Source organism: Fistularia commersonii, chromosome 4 (genome assembly GCF_037954325.1).
Source record: "Fistularia commersonii isolate RoL2024-O1a breed Wild chromosome 4, RoL_Fcom_v1.0, whole genome shotgun sequence".
Classification (NCBI taxonomy): domain Eukaryota; kingdom Metazoa; phylum Chordata; class Actinopteri; order Syngnathiformes; family Fistulariidae; genus Fistularia; species Fistularia commersonii.
The window spans coordinates 8,607,856-8,623,154 of NC_141287.1; the positions used below are offsets into that span (position 1 = coordinate 8,607,856).

Consider the following 15,299-nt stretch of genomic DNA (forward strand, 5'->3'; position numbering starts at 1 on the left):
GCAAGGGAAGTAAGTCTTGTGTATGTACGTGTGTGTGTGTGTGTGTGTGTGTGTGTGTGTGTGTGTGTGTGTGTGTGTGTGTGTGTGTGTGTGTGTGCGTCTGTGTGCTTGCAGCTGATTGATTCTCTGCTTTGAAAAGAGAGAAAAAAGACTGAGCAAACCAGGGAAGACCTTGATTCTTTTTCTGAGCTCCACAATAGTTGTAGGTTCTGAGCTGAATTGTGGAGCAGCCACAGTGACAAGCTGTCACTCCATCCTGGTAGGAAGAAAGAGGCAGAGGGAGTGAAGTGTGGCTGGGGCAGGTCAGAAACCAGATAATACAGCACTGCCTCTTCAATCCACAAGTTTCTCAACCAGCAGACACTTGACAGGAAGACGGTAACTCAAGTTATTTCTGATAAGGTGCAAAATTACAAGGAGAAAAATTGGAGCACACATATTGTAATACTGCTCAGCTCCCCAGCTGTATTTATAGCTGGGAACATCAACGTGACGATCAAGGTTATCTTTCCTTAAGTAGGAAAATTGCCTTTTTTGTGCTCTAGCTCATCAACAAGGTGTGAGTGACAGTCAACCAGGCTATGAGAGTCAGGCCAAAAAGGTCGCAGCACGGCAGGCTTTATCTGTTGAGATCTGCCTCACAGGATGAATGTGAATTGGGTCTTTGTTCCCAGGAAGCATTCAATGTGAAACAAAAGGAAACCGTTTTCATTACCAATGAGTGGACAAGGTGAGAGTCACAGTGAAAAGGTTGACGTCTGTGTTTATTCATTGAACAGCAGCAGAATAGGATCATCTCCCGACACAAAGCTTGTCACGACGATCAGGGAACACAATGCATTTTAAAAAGGCTAAGAGTTTCAAAAGGAGGATGACAATAAAATAATACACACATAAACATCAAGATGTAAGAGCATCATTTTCGGTTGTCCAAGAGATGGGTGACGAACATAGTCTAATTGTAAATAAAGCTAGTGTTTGTTTCGCTTCCACTGAATACAAGTCAAATGTTGTCTCTTAAGAACTCAATTCATGTCAACTCACGTGGAGCAGAGTGATAACGTGAGACCGCAACATTTATTGCATCAGGTAAACCCAACTAATCGGATTGGTTGAGACTCATGAAATGCAATATGAAAAAATATTCAGAGGGAGTTCGCTGTTGATGTAGAAAATATATATAAATTCACCGATGACTTTTTTTTAGATGCGTCCATCCACTGTCAAAACTATTCTTCCAGCTGCACCTTGAAAGCAACTTTATACGACTGAATGTGTTGTTTTGCTGTTTGCCAAGAGCATCAGAAACCAACATGCCAGCACAACATGCAGGGTTGGGCCCCTCACAGTCAGCCATTAGGTTCAATACTGCCACCAGGAACAACTTCAGTTTTAGAGGTGGAAAAAAGATTAGATTTGTAGACTCAGTCAAGGAGATAGTGATACGCTGGCAAAGCAGACTAAATGACTAAATAGTTGTTGATGTTTTGTGAATAACAGACCACTAAATACAGCCCATTTAGCCAAAATACTTTTTGTATTTGTGTAGATGTGTGTGTTTGAACAGAAATATTTCATTCCCACAAACAATCCTAGGGCAGAATTGATCGCAAGTAAAAGTCATTGTTCTAAAAACAAATTTATTTCTCCCATAAAGTCAAAGGCTCATTGTTTGCATTATTTACATTTTACAATTTCAACAACTCTGTACATATCCCATTATATGGCAACAAAAAATTGAGAACTGGTCAGGCAAAATGAAAACAGAAAAAACAAATAAACAACAAAAAAAAACACATACACACACACACAAAACGGCATGGTCCCCTGGAAAAGCTTGCGTCACAGAAGGAAACCCCACAAGAATTCATGAAAAAAATTAAATAACAAGAGAGGTTATGAAATGAAGGCTTGTGACCATTAATACCGTTTCAAGTACCATTTGAGTAGCACTAGATCACATCTTACCCGATGATTGTAAACAGCTCTAAGTTGTCTTCCAGCAAATTGAACACAGCCGGAGGCGAAAGGTGAACATTGAAACATCACCTAACCTTGTTTCTAAGGAACGTTTTCACTGAGCAGAGTTTTCAGTCTGTTTAGCATCAGTCTCACATATGTCTTTGAGGCCAAGTGGCAATAAAGCAAATACGTCCACCACAAACAGCTCGGAATGCTGACTCGGAAGCGAACCATAGACATTTTCTCTTTCCAAGCTTAGCAGAGCCTCACAGGTTTGTTTCGTCCCATGTCGGGTCATTCATACTCTTCAAGACCCGTCTCACTACCTTCTCTAGATCCTTGCGTGCTCTCTGCTCCTCCTCCAGCGACCTCTTCACCTTCTTGTTATCCTATGAAGGATGTCCATTGGGATTCAGAATATTGTAAAAGGAATTTATCAGAAATACTGAAGACATGGCGAAACATTTTTACACATCTACAGAGACTTCCGTCAAGGATTACAAAAATCCTTGCCTATGTTCCAAACTGCCTTCTGAGCAAACAATTGCTTAAATCATTGATTTTGAAGTTCAGTATATTTACCTGTTTCAGCTCCTGAACTTCATCCCTCAGGGCGTACACCACATCTACTAAGGTCCTGCAACATATTAATCCTATTATTATATATTATTACCTAAATCATGTGAATCTAGTTGTTAAAGAAAGGGCAACAGACATAGCAAAGCAGAGCGGGATGGTCTACAGTCATCATGTTGTGCCTAAAACATGTGTAGTGGTGACAAATGACCGATTAACATAGCATATTTTCAACTGACATCCACAAGTTTAGTTCCAAATATCCAAGGTCTGTTTGTTTTACGAGGTGAAACCTTCAGTTGGGCTTAATGCCAGTCTGATATACAGAAAGAAGGACTAAAAAGTATAATGCATGTTTTTTGGTATACAAAACTTTTTCACCCCCCAAAAATACCAAATTTAAATCTGATACCCTTTTATATCTGCCATATTTAACACATCACAGCGATATCTTTTTGAATCTTTACGAACAGCATTAGTTCAAGTCTTTATCAGATTTCTAGTAAGTAGACATTAACTCGGGACAAAGGTACCATCTGTCTCGCCTTACTTCTCTTCCACGGCACTTTGTCCGTTGTGACTGGAATCCTCCACCAGGACTTTCTCCTCCCCAGGGATAATCACATGCAACCCTGTTTCCTTTCGCGGTCCTGTTTCAAAACAGAAGAGCACTGAGACTGATGCAACATTTTGTCTCACCTTGCAGTTAGCAGTAAGATGAGTCAGCACTGACTCATCCTCAGAGAAAATGCTGAGATTTCCTTATTAGAAGCACTGATGACACAAAGAGTGCGCAACCTCCACCAATTTCAGTAAGAGTAGTGTGTTAGTCATGCAAGAACCAAGTACCAGATGAGTCGAAGGCAAGTGAAAAGACATGAGAGGTAGTGGAAGAACACAACCATTCATTTGTTCAGAATACAATTGATTATTAATTAGAACTGGATATTTAAAAACCACCAGAAGGCCAGTCTCTACCAAATGACAGATTTATTCAAAACTCATAATACAGCGTTTGGGACTTGAACATTTCAAAAGTGTTGAACAGATACACTGAAGGCGCTGTTTGCTGATAAGACGTGGTTGCACGTTTGAACTGAGCACAACAGAGCACACAGAGGACGATGTTGGTCTTCACCCTGCCGCTCCCACAGTTTGACCTTTTTTTTTTAAACCACAGAATACGCCTGTCACAATGTATAGCACATAATACAGGACGGTGTTATTATTTTTTTCAGCTCAAATACTCATAGAATGGAATTTTCCCCTCATGAACAACTAGTATATACAGAAAAGGAGACTAAATGCTCTTTTCATTTCCGGCCACTCGTACAGTATTCTCAGGCTGAGTGAATTGTCCATACATAGAAATGTTTCTTTTTAAATCGCGGTTTCTAGTGTCTTCTTTTCTACCCCCAGTGCTTGCACTCAAGGTGAGGATTTACACGGATGAGCATTAACTTTACAGTAACACTGAATACTAAAATCTCTCTTTAGGACTATCATACACACTCTAGGTAAACGACAAAAAGTACAGATTCTATCTCCCCACCCACCCGCTGTCCCATTACATGAATTGTGCAAAATAATAACACTTCATGTTATAATTTCAATTTTAACTATCATACAGACCAATAGAGTACAGAAGAGAATTTCCAGGGAACATTTTCTAAACATTGATATACAGAATTAAATATAAATAACAAAATGATTACATTAAAGAATCCTTTTGAAGTAAACTACTGAAATATGGACCAGTATTCCAAATGTCACTAATTGCTGTAGGAGGACAGACTCTGGGTGAACACCAACCTGTACTTTAATACCAACATTGGAAAAATACTTTCTCATGAAAATAGTAATCAATGCAAGACATATGGGAAGCCTCAAGAGCCTGACAGCATCATGGCATGCAGGGCCTTGGAGGTAAGAGGTACTAGCTCGTTGTGTTAAAAAGGATGTCTCTTCTGACTTTGAGGTGATCTGAGCCCAACAACAGCTACACCCACCGAGGGACAGTTTGAGTATTTTGAAATGAGGTCAGAACATCGGTATAACATCCCCATGTTTATCTGCAAATATGAAACTGGAGCCAGTGTTGACTTAGCTTATTGTATGCTTTAACATTTTAAAAAGGGGAAAAATGACAAGCAAGTTAAGTATCAGGAAAAAGGATTGGAACGAGGGACCAGTCTGTTTCTGATCACGGAATATCTGTTCACAAGCATTTATAATGCAAACACGTTGACCTGATCCTCATATTTTCTCTGTTTCTTACAAATAAATTAATAAATACATAAATAAATAAATACATAAATAAATACATAAATAAATAAACAAATAAACAGATGGACAGACAGAGAGATAGATAAATAAACAAAAAAAAATTAAACACTGGAATCTCAGAACATACAATACCAACATATAAAGAAATAATACTTTCCACTACAGTTCATGAGGAGAAGCCAAAGAGATGATTGGGTGCTGTGACAGGAAAGCACAAGCAGCTTGCTGGCTCCAGTTTCATTCAAAGGGAGAGATAGTAGTTTTAAAACAATATCGCAAAGGTTTAAGTAACTTCTCAAAATGTGTAACTATGCCTTTAAACTGCGAGAGATTTGTTGAACAGCAATTGCAAATTTTTAAATTTTAAACTCCTGGCTGGTATACCTGACTTAAATCTAATGTTGATGCACTAACATAACAATTGTATTATAAATGCAACCCTGTAGAACCACCGAATGACAGTGACAGTGAATCTAGGAATGGCCTTTAAAGGATAATGCTTAGGAGACTCTATATTACATTTAATTTTTTTTAAATAAAATGGGGTCTGCTCACCCAAATTATACGAAAAATATAATTTCTACTTTTACCCAAAAGGGAACTTGTCAGGTAGTTTCTGGTCCTTACTTTCTAGATGTTTTGATGTTAGTCCTAACATTTCAGCTTTTGGTGAGGTGACTGAAAAATTGAACTGCAGAGTTGTTGCTCTAAATATATAATATACGGCTTCTTCTGCCTCCAGTCTCGACTCTATGAGAAGGAGTCTCTGAGGACCCAGAGGCTGATGCTTTATTAATAATTCCACATTTTAATTTCCAGCCACTGCAGAAATTTACATCCACTTCACTATTCCTCTACCCAGGTTTCAAAATCCATATGGTAGAAAAGGCCTCTTTTCCCAGATAAGGTGGCTTTGTGTATCCTACAATTCACACTTATCACAAAGTTAGTGTGTTAGGTTCCCAACAGTTACTGATGTGTAATGCAGGACCACTTAGTCTAACAAGAGTTATTTTCTGGCTTGACCAAGTTTTCTAATGCAAGAGTAGACATATGGAGATTCAAAAATGAATTTGAAGATTATATTACGGGTTGCATTCCAACCGACTTGTTTTAGAGCTGAGACAGAAACGCAAGAGTAAAAAAAGACATTAAATAGTAACATACTGCGATAGGAAGTGCAACAATGTTTTGGAAATTTGGGTGAGCAGACCTTTTAAAATCACCACTCTAATAGCTTTTGTCCATTTGATAAAACCTTGACTAGAGCAAGGTGCGTTAAACAAACTCCTCTAATCCCATGTAGCAGCTACAGCATGAAATGGACTGTGTGTCACAGACTATTATCTAAGTAGGATTAGTTTTGTTGCTTGGATACATTTAATTAAGATTCAGCTTAGGGCTGGAAGAGTGAATACAGTTCAGTTCAATAATAAAAAATAATTATATAAAATATTAAGAATTTGATTTGGATATTAGATTTGTATCCTGCTAAATGATATGGCAACAGGGGAATATTTGCCTCTATGTGCGTGTGTGTATGTGTGTGTGTGTGCGTGTGTAGTAGTTGTACATGGTAAGTAGAATACACTCGTTCCTGAAGTACATCTGAATATCAGACAGGAAAAGCTGAGTCCCACACCTCTCCCTCCACTGGTTCTCCCTTCCATTTATTCTAACTTATCTACTCCCTTGCTAAGAGAGTTCCCCACATTTATGGTCAAACACGGGGAGTGATCACATTCAAGAAAAATGAACAAGAATTACCAAACACTTACTGCATGACGATTACAGAAATGGAGGAGGCACATAGAAGGGAAAGTGGCAAAGGCAACAGAAAGATGCTTTTACATCTTCAAACTGTCAAAAATAAATAAACCAAATAATTTAACAAAAAATTGACACGTTTATAATAGAAAATAAATAGATAAATAAAAAAAAAAATCTAGTGCTGTACATGACTACAGTACAGCGTGGCAGTGCTGTACGTTCTTTAGTTCTGGTGAGAGATACAACTCTTACGCGGCACTGAACCCATCCTGTAAGTGTGGGTGGTCCAAATGGAGTCATAGTCAGAGTCCTCCGAAAGGTCAGAGGTCAGTTCTGGCCTCGAAACGCTGCTACGGCGGCCAGGGGAGTCCGCACAGGACCGATCCACGTCAGCCAGCACGTGGTTGTGCATCAAGTCAGTGCCCTGCCAGGCTGGTCGAAGAAGGCCAAGTTGATGCAGGGTGTGGGGAGGGGGGGGGGGGGGGGGGGGGTTGTGGGTGAGGAAGAGGAGTGGCAGCACACAAGGAGGTGGGATACGCAGCACGCGACAAATGGTAAATCATAGAATCAACAACAGATGCAGGATGGGATGATGAAGCAAATTCAAACATATGGAGGATACAGAACACAAACAAACAGTATGGAGAAATGAAAAATGAAAAAAGGAGAAAGAGGGAACTCAAACCAAACCAAAGAAATGTCAAAACATTAGGAGATGAGGAGAGACAGACAGAAGGAAGAGATACTGTTAGAAAGATCAGTTCAGAATATCAGTGTTAATGAAAGGTCAGGTAGTTACAGCTCCAGTATAAACCTGTGGTCATTACTGTGTATAAATGTGAAGGATGGTGGAAGAGGTCTTTTCTTACTGGAGTTAAGGGTCTGTCTGGTTTTGGCGCTGGTGCAGTATGCTTCAATAACTTTCAGAATCTGGGCATCTTCCTCCAGAGCCGCCGTACCTTGAAGACAAAAGTAATAAACAGACAAATGGATTGGAGCTTTCTACGAGCAAAAGAGTGGATGGATGCTACAATCTTAGCAACTGCTTTTCATTTTGCATACGCTTGTCCTCTCAGTTATGTTTAGGCGTATTTTTATTCCATGCTGTGTCACTGGCAGACATTGACATCCATTCCGGTAGGAATTAGTGGTGATATCTTTGATGCTCTGTTGCTAGTCTCAAATACGTTGAAAAATAGTTTGAGATAAGGATGCTAAAAACAAATTAGTCAGTAGAATATGAATTATCCCACTGATTTCAACTGAGTTGCTCATGATGACAATCAAGTAGTATTCATTCTATAGAAATAAGATAGTTTAAACAATTAGAAACAACTATTCACTCTTGAGTAAACTAAAAAAGGAGGAGTTACTTTGTGTGATATACACATATATTTACTGATTATCTCACACTGTGTCTGTAAGGGTGATTGAAACTTTACAAACAAACTTAAACAGCTGGGGCTCAACACCTCCCTCTGTAACTGGCTGCTGGACTTCCTCTTTGAGAGGCCACTAGCAGTATGAGTCGGCAACAACATCTCGAGCAGCATTACACGCAGCACAGGGGCTCACCGGGGCTGCGTGCTCAGTCCATCGCTCTTCATCCTGCTGACTCACAACTGCAAACCGACCGCCGGGCCCTGCTGAACTCTTTCTCTCTTCACCCACTTTTGCCACTTTTTTCTTGTTTGCACAACTGCTACACTGCACTGAGAAACCATCATGCTGCTATTGCACCATATACCATTGTGGCACTGACTACTGACCTTTGTACTAAACTGCACAAAAGAAAAACCTACTGCTACTCTTCTATCTGCATGCACTTGCTACTTCATACCTCATTGTTCAGTGTTTACTGTTTAGTGTGACAGTGCACTTTACTACTTTGCACTTAATTATAATTATTATGACTGTATTGTTTATTTAATGTCACTATGGGATTGTGAGAAACATCTTCTTGATTCCTCTCTATGTCCAGTACAGAGAAATTGACAATAAAGCTGACTTTTAACTTTGAAGCAACTTTTGCTCTAAATAATTACTGTGATGTTTATTGTAAGCAGAGCAAAAGAGGTGCCATATGTTAAATAACTATAAATATGGCATTAAACTGTAAAAACTTTATTTGAAGGTAAGAAAACACTTTTGTTTTAATTAGTATGAATCAATATGTTATTTTGAAAAAAAGGCAAAAAATAGGATAATATAGTAGGATATGGATGATTTGGCATCAACTCACAACACTTAATGAAATAAGCCGTTCCAGTAAATACTTTGGAGAAATGAAGAGATTTTATAAAAATTAAACATACTCTTCCTCAAGGCAAATTCTTCCTCAGACTGTTTCCTCTCAGGCTTGCGCTTGGGAAGAAGCTTCTTCACACTCTTAGGACTTTTACTGAGATCCTGCACATTGTCAGAAGTTGAAAAGAAATATTAGAGGACTGAGATTTTAGCTAAAATTGTTAATTAGCACTCATAAAAACACCTTCCCACCTCTTTGTAGCAGAGGGCTGCAGAGGGCCGAAGTGGGGGTGCAGGCCTTAGGCAGCTCAGGCTCCAGGGTTTTGGGGTATTAGGGGGTTCCAAGGGGCCCCACATCATGGTGCTGTGAGAGGTTCCATGGGAGGAGGGATGAGGAAGGGTGTGGTAGGTGGGAGCAACCGTCATGGCTCTACCCTCAGCATGTCGGGATGGGGTGAGAGGGTGTGACGGAAGCTGAATAATGAAACAATGAGAACAGGTGTCACAATACATATATATATATCTATATGTATATATACAGATCAAAATCCTCACTTCTGCAAAGAAATTCCAATTTTAACTTGTCATTTTGATCAAGACTTTGATCACACTATACACAATATACTTTGTATATTGTATATGCACAACATACAACTCCAGCATGTAGTATCAGTTTTTTTTCCTGCTTTCTCTTAATCATCAACTGACAAACTACCTGGCAACAGACAGTCTATGGAAAGTAAATATAACTGCGAAGAATACATCAGGTGACTTTCTGCAAAATATTAAGATTTGTCCTGAATTGATAAAATTAGATTTTAAATGACTGAATGACATATAATCAGGAAATATGAGTGATGTACAGACATGTGAAATAAATGTGTTTTCATTAGAATGCACATTATATTGCTTACTATGTCCAACATAGTTATGGATCTTTAATTATAAACAACACGAATTCAGACTCAGTTTTCATAGTGATTCTACCACAGGATCGCCTGTATTTAAATTTTACAAAAAAAGTGGTAGGTATGGCAATATTTTCACCATTTTTTTTTCTTGGTTGATTGTGTCGACCAAGAGGTTCAGTGAGCCACAAATAGTCAGTGCTGCAAACTGAAGCTGAAGATATTATCTTTTATTAAATTTAAAATTCAAGTATGTGGTTGAGATAATGGTCCATTTTGGCATTTATCTGAGATATTTGAATTCAAGCCAGTGAAATGGAGTTGCGCAGCATTTTATTGGAAACATGATGGTTTCATCCGTACAAACACAGTCAGCTGAAGGAAAACCATTCCAACCCATAAAGAGGATATTCTAATGCAGTGGAAGGGAGACTGAAATCTCTAAAAGGACCATCTCCAAACTTGGTCTTAAAACCTGCAGCCGCTGTTTCTATTCCTGGATGGGTATAACTACCTCCACTTAAAGGCTCCAGCATTAAATCCCAACTGAATCAATGTCAAGGATTCCTTTCTGCTCAAGTCTTGGGGAAACCTATTTTTTCCTACCCATTTCCACCAACGTATAATGTCTCCTGATGTGTTTTGTTTTTAAATGCATTACCGTTGACCTAAAAAAAAAAGTATAAGTATTACATTGACATCTGCATTATTGTTCATTGATAAACCCTTTCACAAATATAGCAATTTTAGCTAAGTTTAAAGCACCATGTGTCCCATTTTCTCATTTTAATATAGGATTGTGGGTTAGGGTTAGGTTTTACACTGTAAAGTCTGTACCGTTCAAAGTTTTCACCACTTGATATGTATAAACTTAATGAAAACAAAATCGTTTTTGTCTTGGTTTGTAAGTCTTCACTGCTGACCGTGTGGCAGGGGACAGTGAGAGGTTTGTGACTGGGTGCTGTGGCTGCAGTGTGTTTGATCTGTCTGGTCAGGTGCTCCACCCAGTCCTGCAAGTCCTGCTGGTTAGTGCACACCACCTGAAGACGATCAAACATTGTGCCTGCAGAGAAAAACAAAATGTGTCAAAGGTGTAAAAAGCAATGATCACAGATTTTTTTTCCAAAGCACATTGCCAATATCAGGACGGTTTACCACTGAGCTCAAAAGCATTTTTGTGGGCTTCACAGTCTTCTAGTTTTGTCACTGACATATTGGCCAAAGGTAGTTTTCCCTGTGGACAAAAAGGGCAGTGACCCAAAATATAAATGAAAAAAGGCTCATGAGATTCAGAAAAGATAGAATTATCTTGGGAAGCCGTCGCTGCTGACCTGGAATATGAAGCCGCTCATCCTGGGGCTGGCAGACAACATGAGCAGGACGTGGGGGAAGAGCATGAGGTAACGCTCACTCTTCTCCTGGTACAAAGGGGAAATTGGGGGGAGGCCAAAAACAAAATGGCACAGAAAATGGATAAATCATACATTAATCATTAATCATAGCATATTTTTTACATTTGATATTGGTATGACTTCTGATATGACTTTGGTTTCAGTGCACATTTTGGTTGTGGTTGCACATTTTATTCAACTAAGTTTACAATGTCTTTTTTAAGCCTTTCCCATCGTCAGGAAAATCACAACAGAAAAGTGCAAGTGATTCACAGGGTGTGGTTAAATACCCCTCAAAACCTTTAATGCCATTTGTATTAAAAGAAATGAACCAATGGGCTAAAAAATGTTATCCAGCAGCTAACCCAGAGATAACCCGTGGATACATCTTATCCTGCAGCTAACCCATAGATACATCTTGATCTGCTGTAGTAGTAAATCAAATGAACATAATTTGTTTTCCATGCTCTCTGCTTATAAGTCAGCAGATTGTTATCTTTCAGCATGGAAAGCATAAATAGTACATGAAGAGAACAATATCTTTGTTAATTTGTCTCTTTTCCTGTTTAAAATGAGGACAATGACTATTAAGAGGGCTGTCAAATTCAAGTGTCAGAACACTCTTGTTGCACCATTTAATCTGTAAAATCTGAATTATATCCTTTTCATTTGCATTGCATATTCCCCGCACATGCTGATTTTAGTGGAATGTCACCACAGTAGCAGCTTGAGCAAACTACATTTTTCTCAATAGTAGAAAAGACTGGCACTAGTGGAATATGATTTCTAGACAAAGAAATAACATTTCAAGGTATGTATAAAGTTTAACACAAATAATTCCTTTAACTTCCCTACAAATTTGTATATTCCCTTACATTTGCTGTTCACTTTAACTCATTAGCTGCAGGAGAGGTAGAGTAGCGGTAAGAGCAACATAGGTAAATAAACATGTAAGTTAAGGAACACAGCAGGATAACTGACATTCTTTGAGTCTTAAATCAAATGTTTTCAGAACCACACATATATATTCTGCAGACTCTCAGCTGTAATTTGAGAGTATTCACATCCACGTTGGGAGCAAGGATTTAGGAATTACAGCTCTTTAATACATTGCCGCCTCTTTTTTAAGGTACCAAAAGTAACTGGACAATTGACTCAGAAGGCTGCAAAAATAAAAACATAACAATGCTGTATGGACTCTTCCCTCAGTAAACTATCATTCATTTCTGTGATAATCAGTAAGGATAACCCAAATGTGCTAAACATACATTAAAAATCTATAATCTGATGCACTGAAATAACTTGTATGTTATCAAGTGTATGTGAGGCATTATTTATTCTAAAACATTAATAGAAGCAGTTTAGAGACAACGATGTGAGGGAGGGGAGTTCAGTGGTGCTCATACCTCTGATCCCGGGCTGTGAACCAGGACCTGGCTCATGTAGAGCACCGAACCCAGGGTCTTTATGTCGTCACCCTCCCATAGCCGGATGGACTCAGTGAGAATCTGAAGCTCCAGCTCCTTACGTTTCCGCACCTCCTGGCACTGAGCCTGAGACAAACACATCCCTGTTCAAGGCTCTCCTTTCAGATCATTGCATTACAGGATTGCATACTGTCGGATTATAGACGTTTAACTCACAGAAAGGCTTTTGAAAGACCCCATGCACTTCTGAATGTCAGCTCTGTCAGGATGACTCTCCTAAAAATGAGGAAAAATAGAAATGCTGAAATATATGCAATGCACAATTTACCAGAAAAATATTTACCGGTACGCATATATTCACCTCCATGTGCCTCTCTAGCTCCTTCAGCAAGGTTGGATATTTATCAAGTCTCATAAAAGGTTTACTGAGGCCTGTGGTCAGGGTGAGTATTCCAGGACTGACAGCTCCCCTTCCTTCCATAAACTCCCCCAAAACCTCACTGCAAAAGGACAGAAGTAGAACAAGAACAAAACAATAAAAATCAATAATTTAACACATACACATTTTTGATGGCTCCTAAGCCAGTCTATAGTATTGACAGGGTGCAACCAGCACAGCACTTAATCACAGCAAAAGCTTGATTTGACACCATATTCATGAACTTGAATAAGTCCCTCAAGGTAGCATGACTCAGCACATAACGTGTTTCAAAAGTTTTTGCTCATCACTTTCATACTTTATTTCCTACTTATTTTCCAATCCTCATCTTCATTGGAGTTCTAAATATCTTCACAGAAGAGAATTAATTTATATTTCAATAGGAGTTCTAAAAGTTGACATAATCTCCATAGGGGTTCTAAAAGATTAAATAAATATCTACTTCAAATTATTTCTCAGGTGCATCAATTTGTAACAGGTAAAAGAAGATTAAATTCTTCTCCCAACCTCTAAAATCCATTAATTTTCATTGAGGCAATATTTTGAACTATGAAAAGGCACTCTGAGTGATTTAGTTATAAATACTGCGGGCAGAAAGAGAAAAAGTCAAAATTTGCAGCCAAATTGTGACTCCATCATCCCTAACTCAAAAGGCAAATTTGTGCCTCATTTGAAACAAAAAACAAACAGTTTTGTACAAACAGAAATAAACAATGCTTTGTGTATGTAAGGACACTTGCAATACCCTGGTGATTCCACTTTCATAAACTGATCTTGATCCTTATTACAGAATCAGTGACATCAAAAACATAATGGATATGGATCTTCACACCAATGAAAACATTTAAAAAATATTTATATCTTTTTAGTTGATAGTACTACAACAGTAAATGTTAAAAGAGACAACATTATTGAAACAACTTCTGCAAAGTATCACTGTCAATGAATTATTCAGTAATTCACTCTTTAAACTGTTTTTCCTGGAACCTGTCCCAGCAGACATCAGGCGGGGAGCAGGAACAACTCACCAGGCAAACATGCGGCTTATTTATAAAAACAGAAAACCATCACAAGCTTATTCACACCTACAGGCCTTTTAGAGTCTCCAGTGACCACAACTTGCTTGTTTTTGATTTAAAACATTTTCAGTAGCTTTTTAAAAATCCCAAATAAGATGAGTTTGATGTTGCACAATTATATAAATGCATATTAACTTCAAGTCGACTTTAATGACAAGGTTTATATCTTAAGCATGTTATCTGTCATTGTTACATTACTTCTGTGTTTGTATGCAAGGGTTTTGGGCTTTGCGTTCGCTTTATTTAACTATTTTAGGTTGTTAAGCAGCCGTTAAGAGTCATGCCATTTTCACTGAAGCTGATCTCATTTGAGCTTGTGAGGAGATACTGCAAGATGCACAAAGGAATAAGAATTCATTTCAGGGTCAAGGATGTAGTTTTGCTACTAAATCTCTACTTGAGAAAAGTAATTTTTCAGCAGATAACTGAGGGATCCTGTCTTGACCACACGACACAGACACCTACAGCTATTCAACAAACAAAAACAACTATAAAACTACATCCTAATCATTTTTGTTATACCTAGTAAAAGTTTTCTCAATTGCATTTGTACCCTTTTATGCCTAAATGCCTTTGCTAAGTCATTGAAGATTTAGAATACTGGGGGTGTCAAGCTAAATATTACTAATGTGTGTTAACATACCTTTGCTGAGTGAGCACATTGACTGCAGAAGGGTGGTTAGAGCAGTAACCAACATAGAGCGCCTTCATTTGTGGCATGAGGTTAAGGAAAAAGCCACCCACCCTTTGCTGACTCTCGGGAAGCCTTTAGAAAAAAAAACAAAAAAAAAACTGTGAGACAAATAAAAAAATGTATCTATGAAAAGTTCAAAAGACTGAGAATAATATAAACTGCAACAGAAAAAAATGTGTGTGCTTGGTGGTAAACAAAGGAAAACACAATGATACATTGCAGAGTATATCGTAGCGTTTTGTGTACAGCCAACATCTCTGTAGTACAAATACTCAACACTGAATGTCACTGTACACATAAAGACAGAGAGGCTGCTGCTGCAGCTGGGATGGACTGACTTGGTGCTCTCCTCCAGTGACTGGACAAGCATCTGCTGAAAGGTGCTGATCTCCTCCAGGTTGCCCAGAATCAAAGATACATCTGAGCTGCTCAATCTGAAGAAACAGAAATGACGATAAAGCAAAACGGTATTATCGGATTCTGTGACTGATTCTGTATTGCGCTGAAACTGAGCTTTGCT

At 38.5% G+C, this 15,299-nt stretch overlaps 1 protein-coding gene across 4 annotated transcripts in view; it reads right to left on the reverse strand.

Moving 5' to 3' along the window:
* Positions 1–1,626: 1,626 nt before the first annotated feature.
* Positions 1,627–15,299, reverse strand: part of arhgef7a (Rho guanine nucleotide exchange factor (GEF) 7a) — a 32,276-nt gene continuing 18,603 nt past the window's right edge. The window contains exons 8-23 of one of the 4 annotated variants that reach the window (XM_086145100.1): positions 15,118–15,213; positions 14,729–14,851; positions 12,929–13,067; positions 12,784–12,843; positions 12,547–12,693; positions 11,081–11,167; positions 10,905–10,983; positions 10,673–10,812; positions 9,094–9,315; positions 8,910–9,003; positions 7,464–7,553; positions 6,841–7,026; positions 5,552–5,560; positions 3,089–3,170; positions 2,545–2,599; positions 2,096–2,351 (exon numbers count right to left, since the gene is read on the reverse strand). In XM_086145100.1, coding sequence (XP_086001226.1) covers positions 2,229–2,351; positions 2,545–2,599; positions 3,089–3,170; positions 5,552–5,560; positions 6,841–7,026; positions 7,464–7,553; positions 8,910–9,003; positions 9,094–9,315; positions 10,673–10,812; positions 10,905–10,983; positions 11,081–11,167; positions 12,547–12,693; positions 12,784–12,843; positions 12,929–13,067; positions 14,729–14,851; positions 15,118–15,213 — 1,732 coding nt within the window. In that variant the 3' untranslated portion in view covers positions 2,096–2,228. Of the gene's footprint in view, positions 2,352–2,544; positions 2,600–3,088; positions 3,189–5,070; positions 7,027–7,463; positions 7,554–8,909; positions 9,004–9,093; positions 9,316–10,672; positions 10,813–10,904; positions 10,984–11,080; positions 11,168–12,546; positions 12,694–12,783; positions 12,844–12,928; positions 13,068–14,728; positions 14,852–15,117; positions 15,214–15,299 lie in introns of those variants that run through there. The other 3 variants (XM_086145098.1, XM_086145097.1, XM_086145099.1) reach the window with 3 other exon arrangements.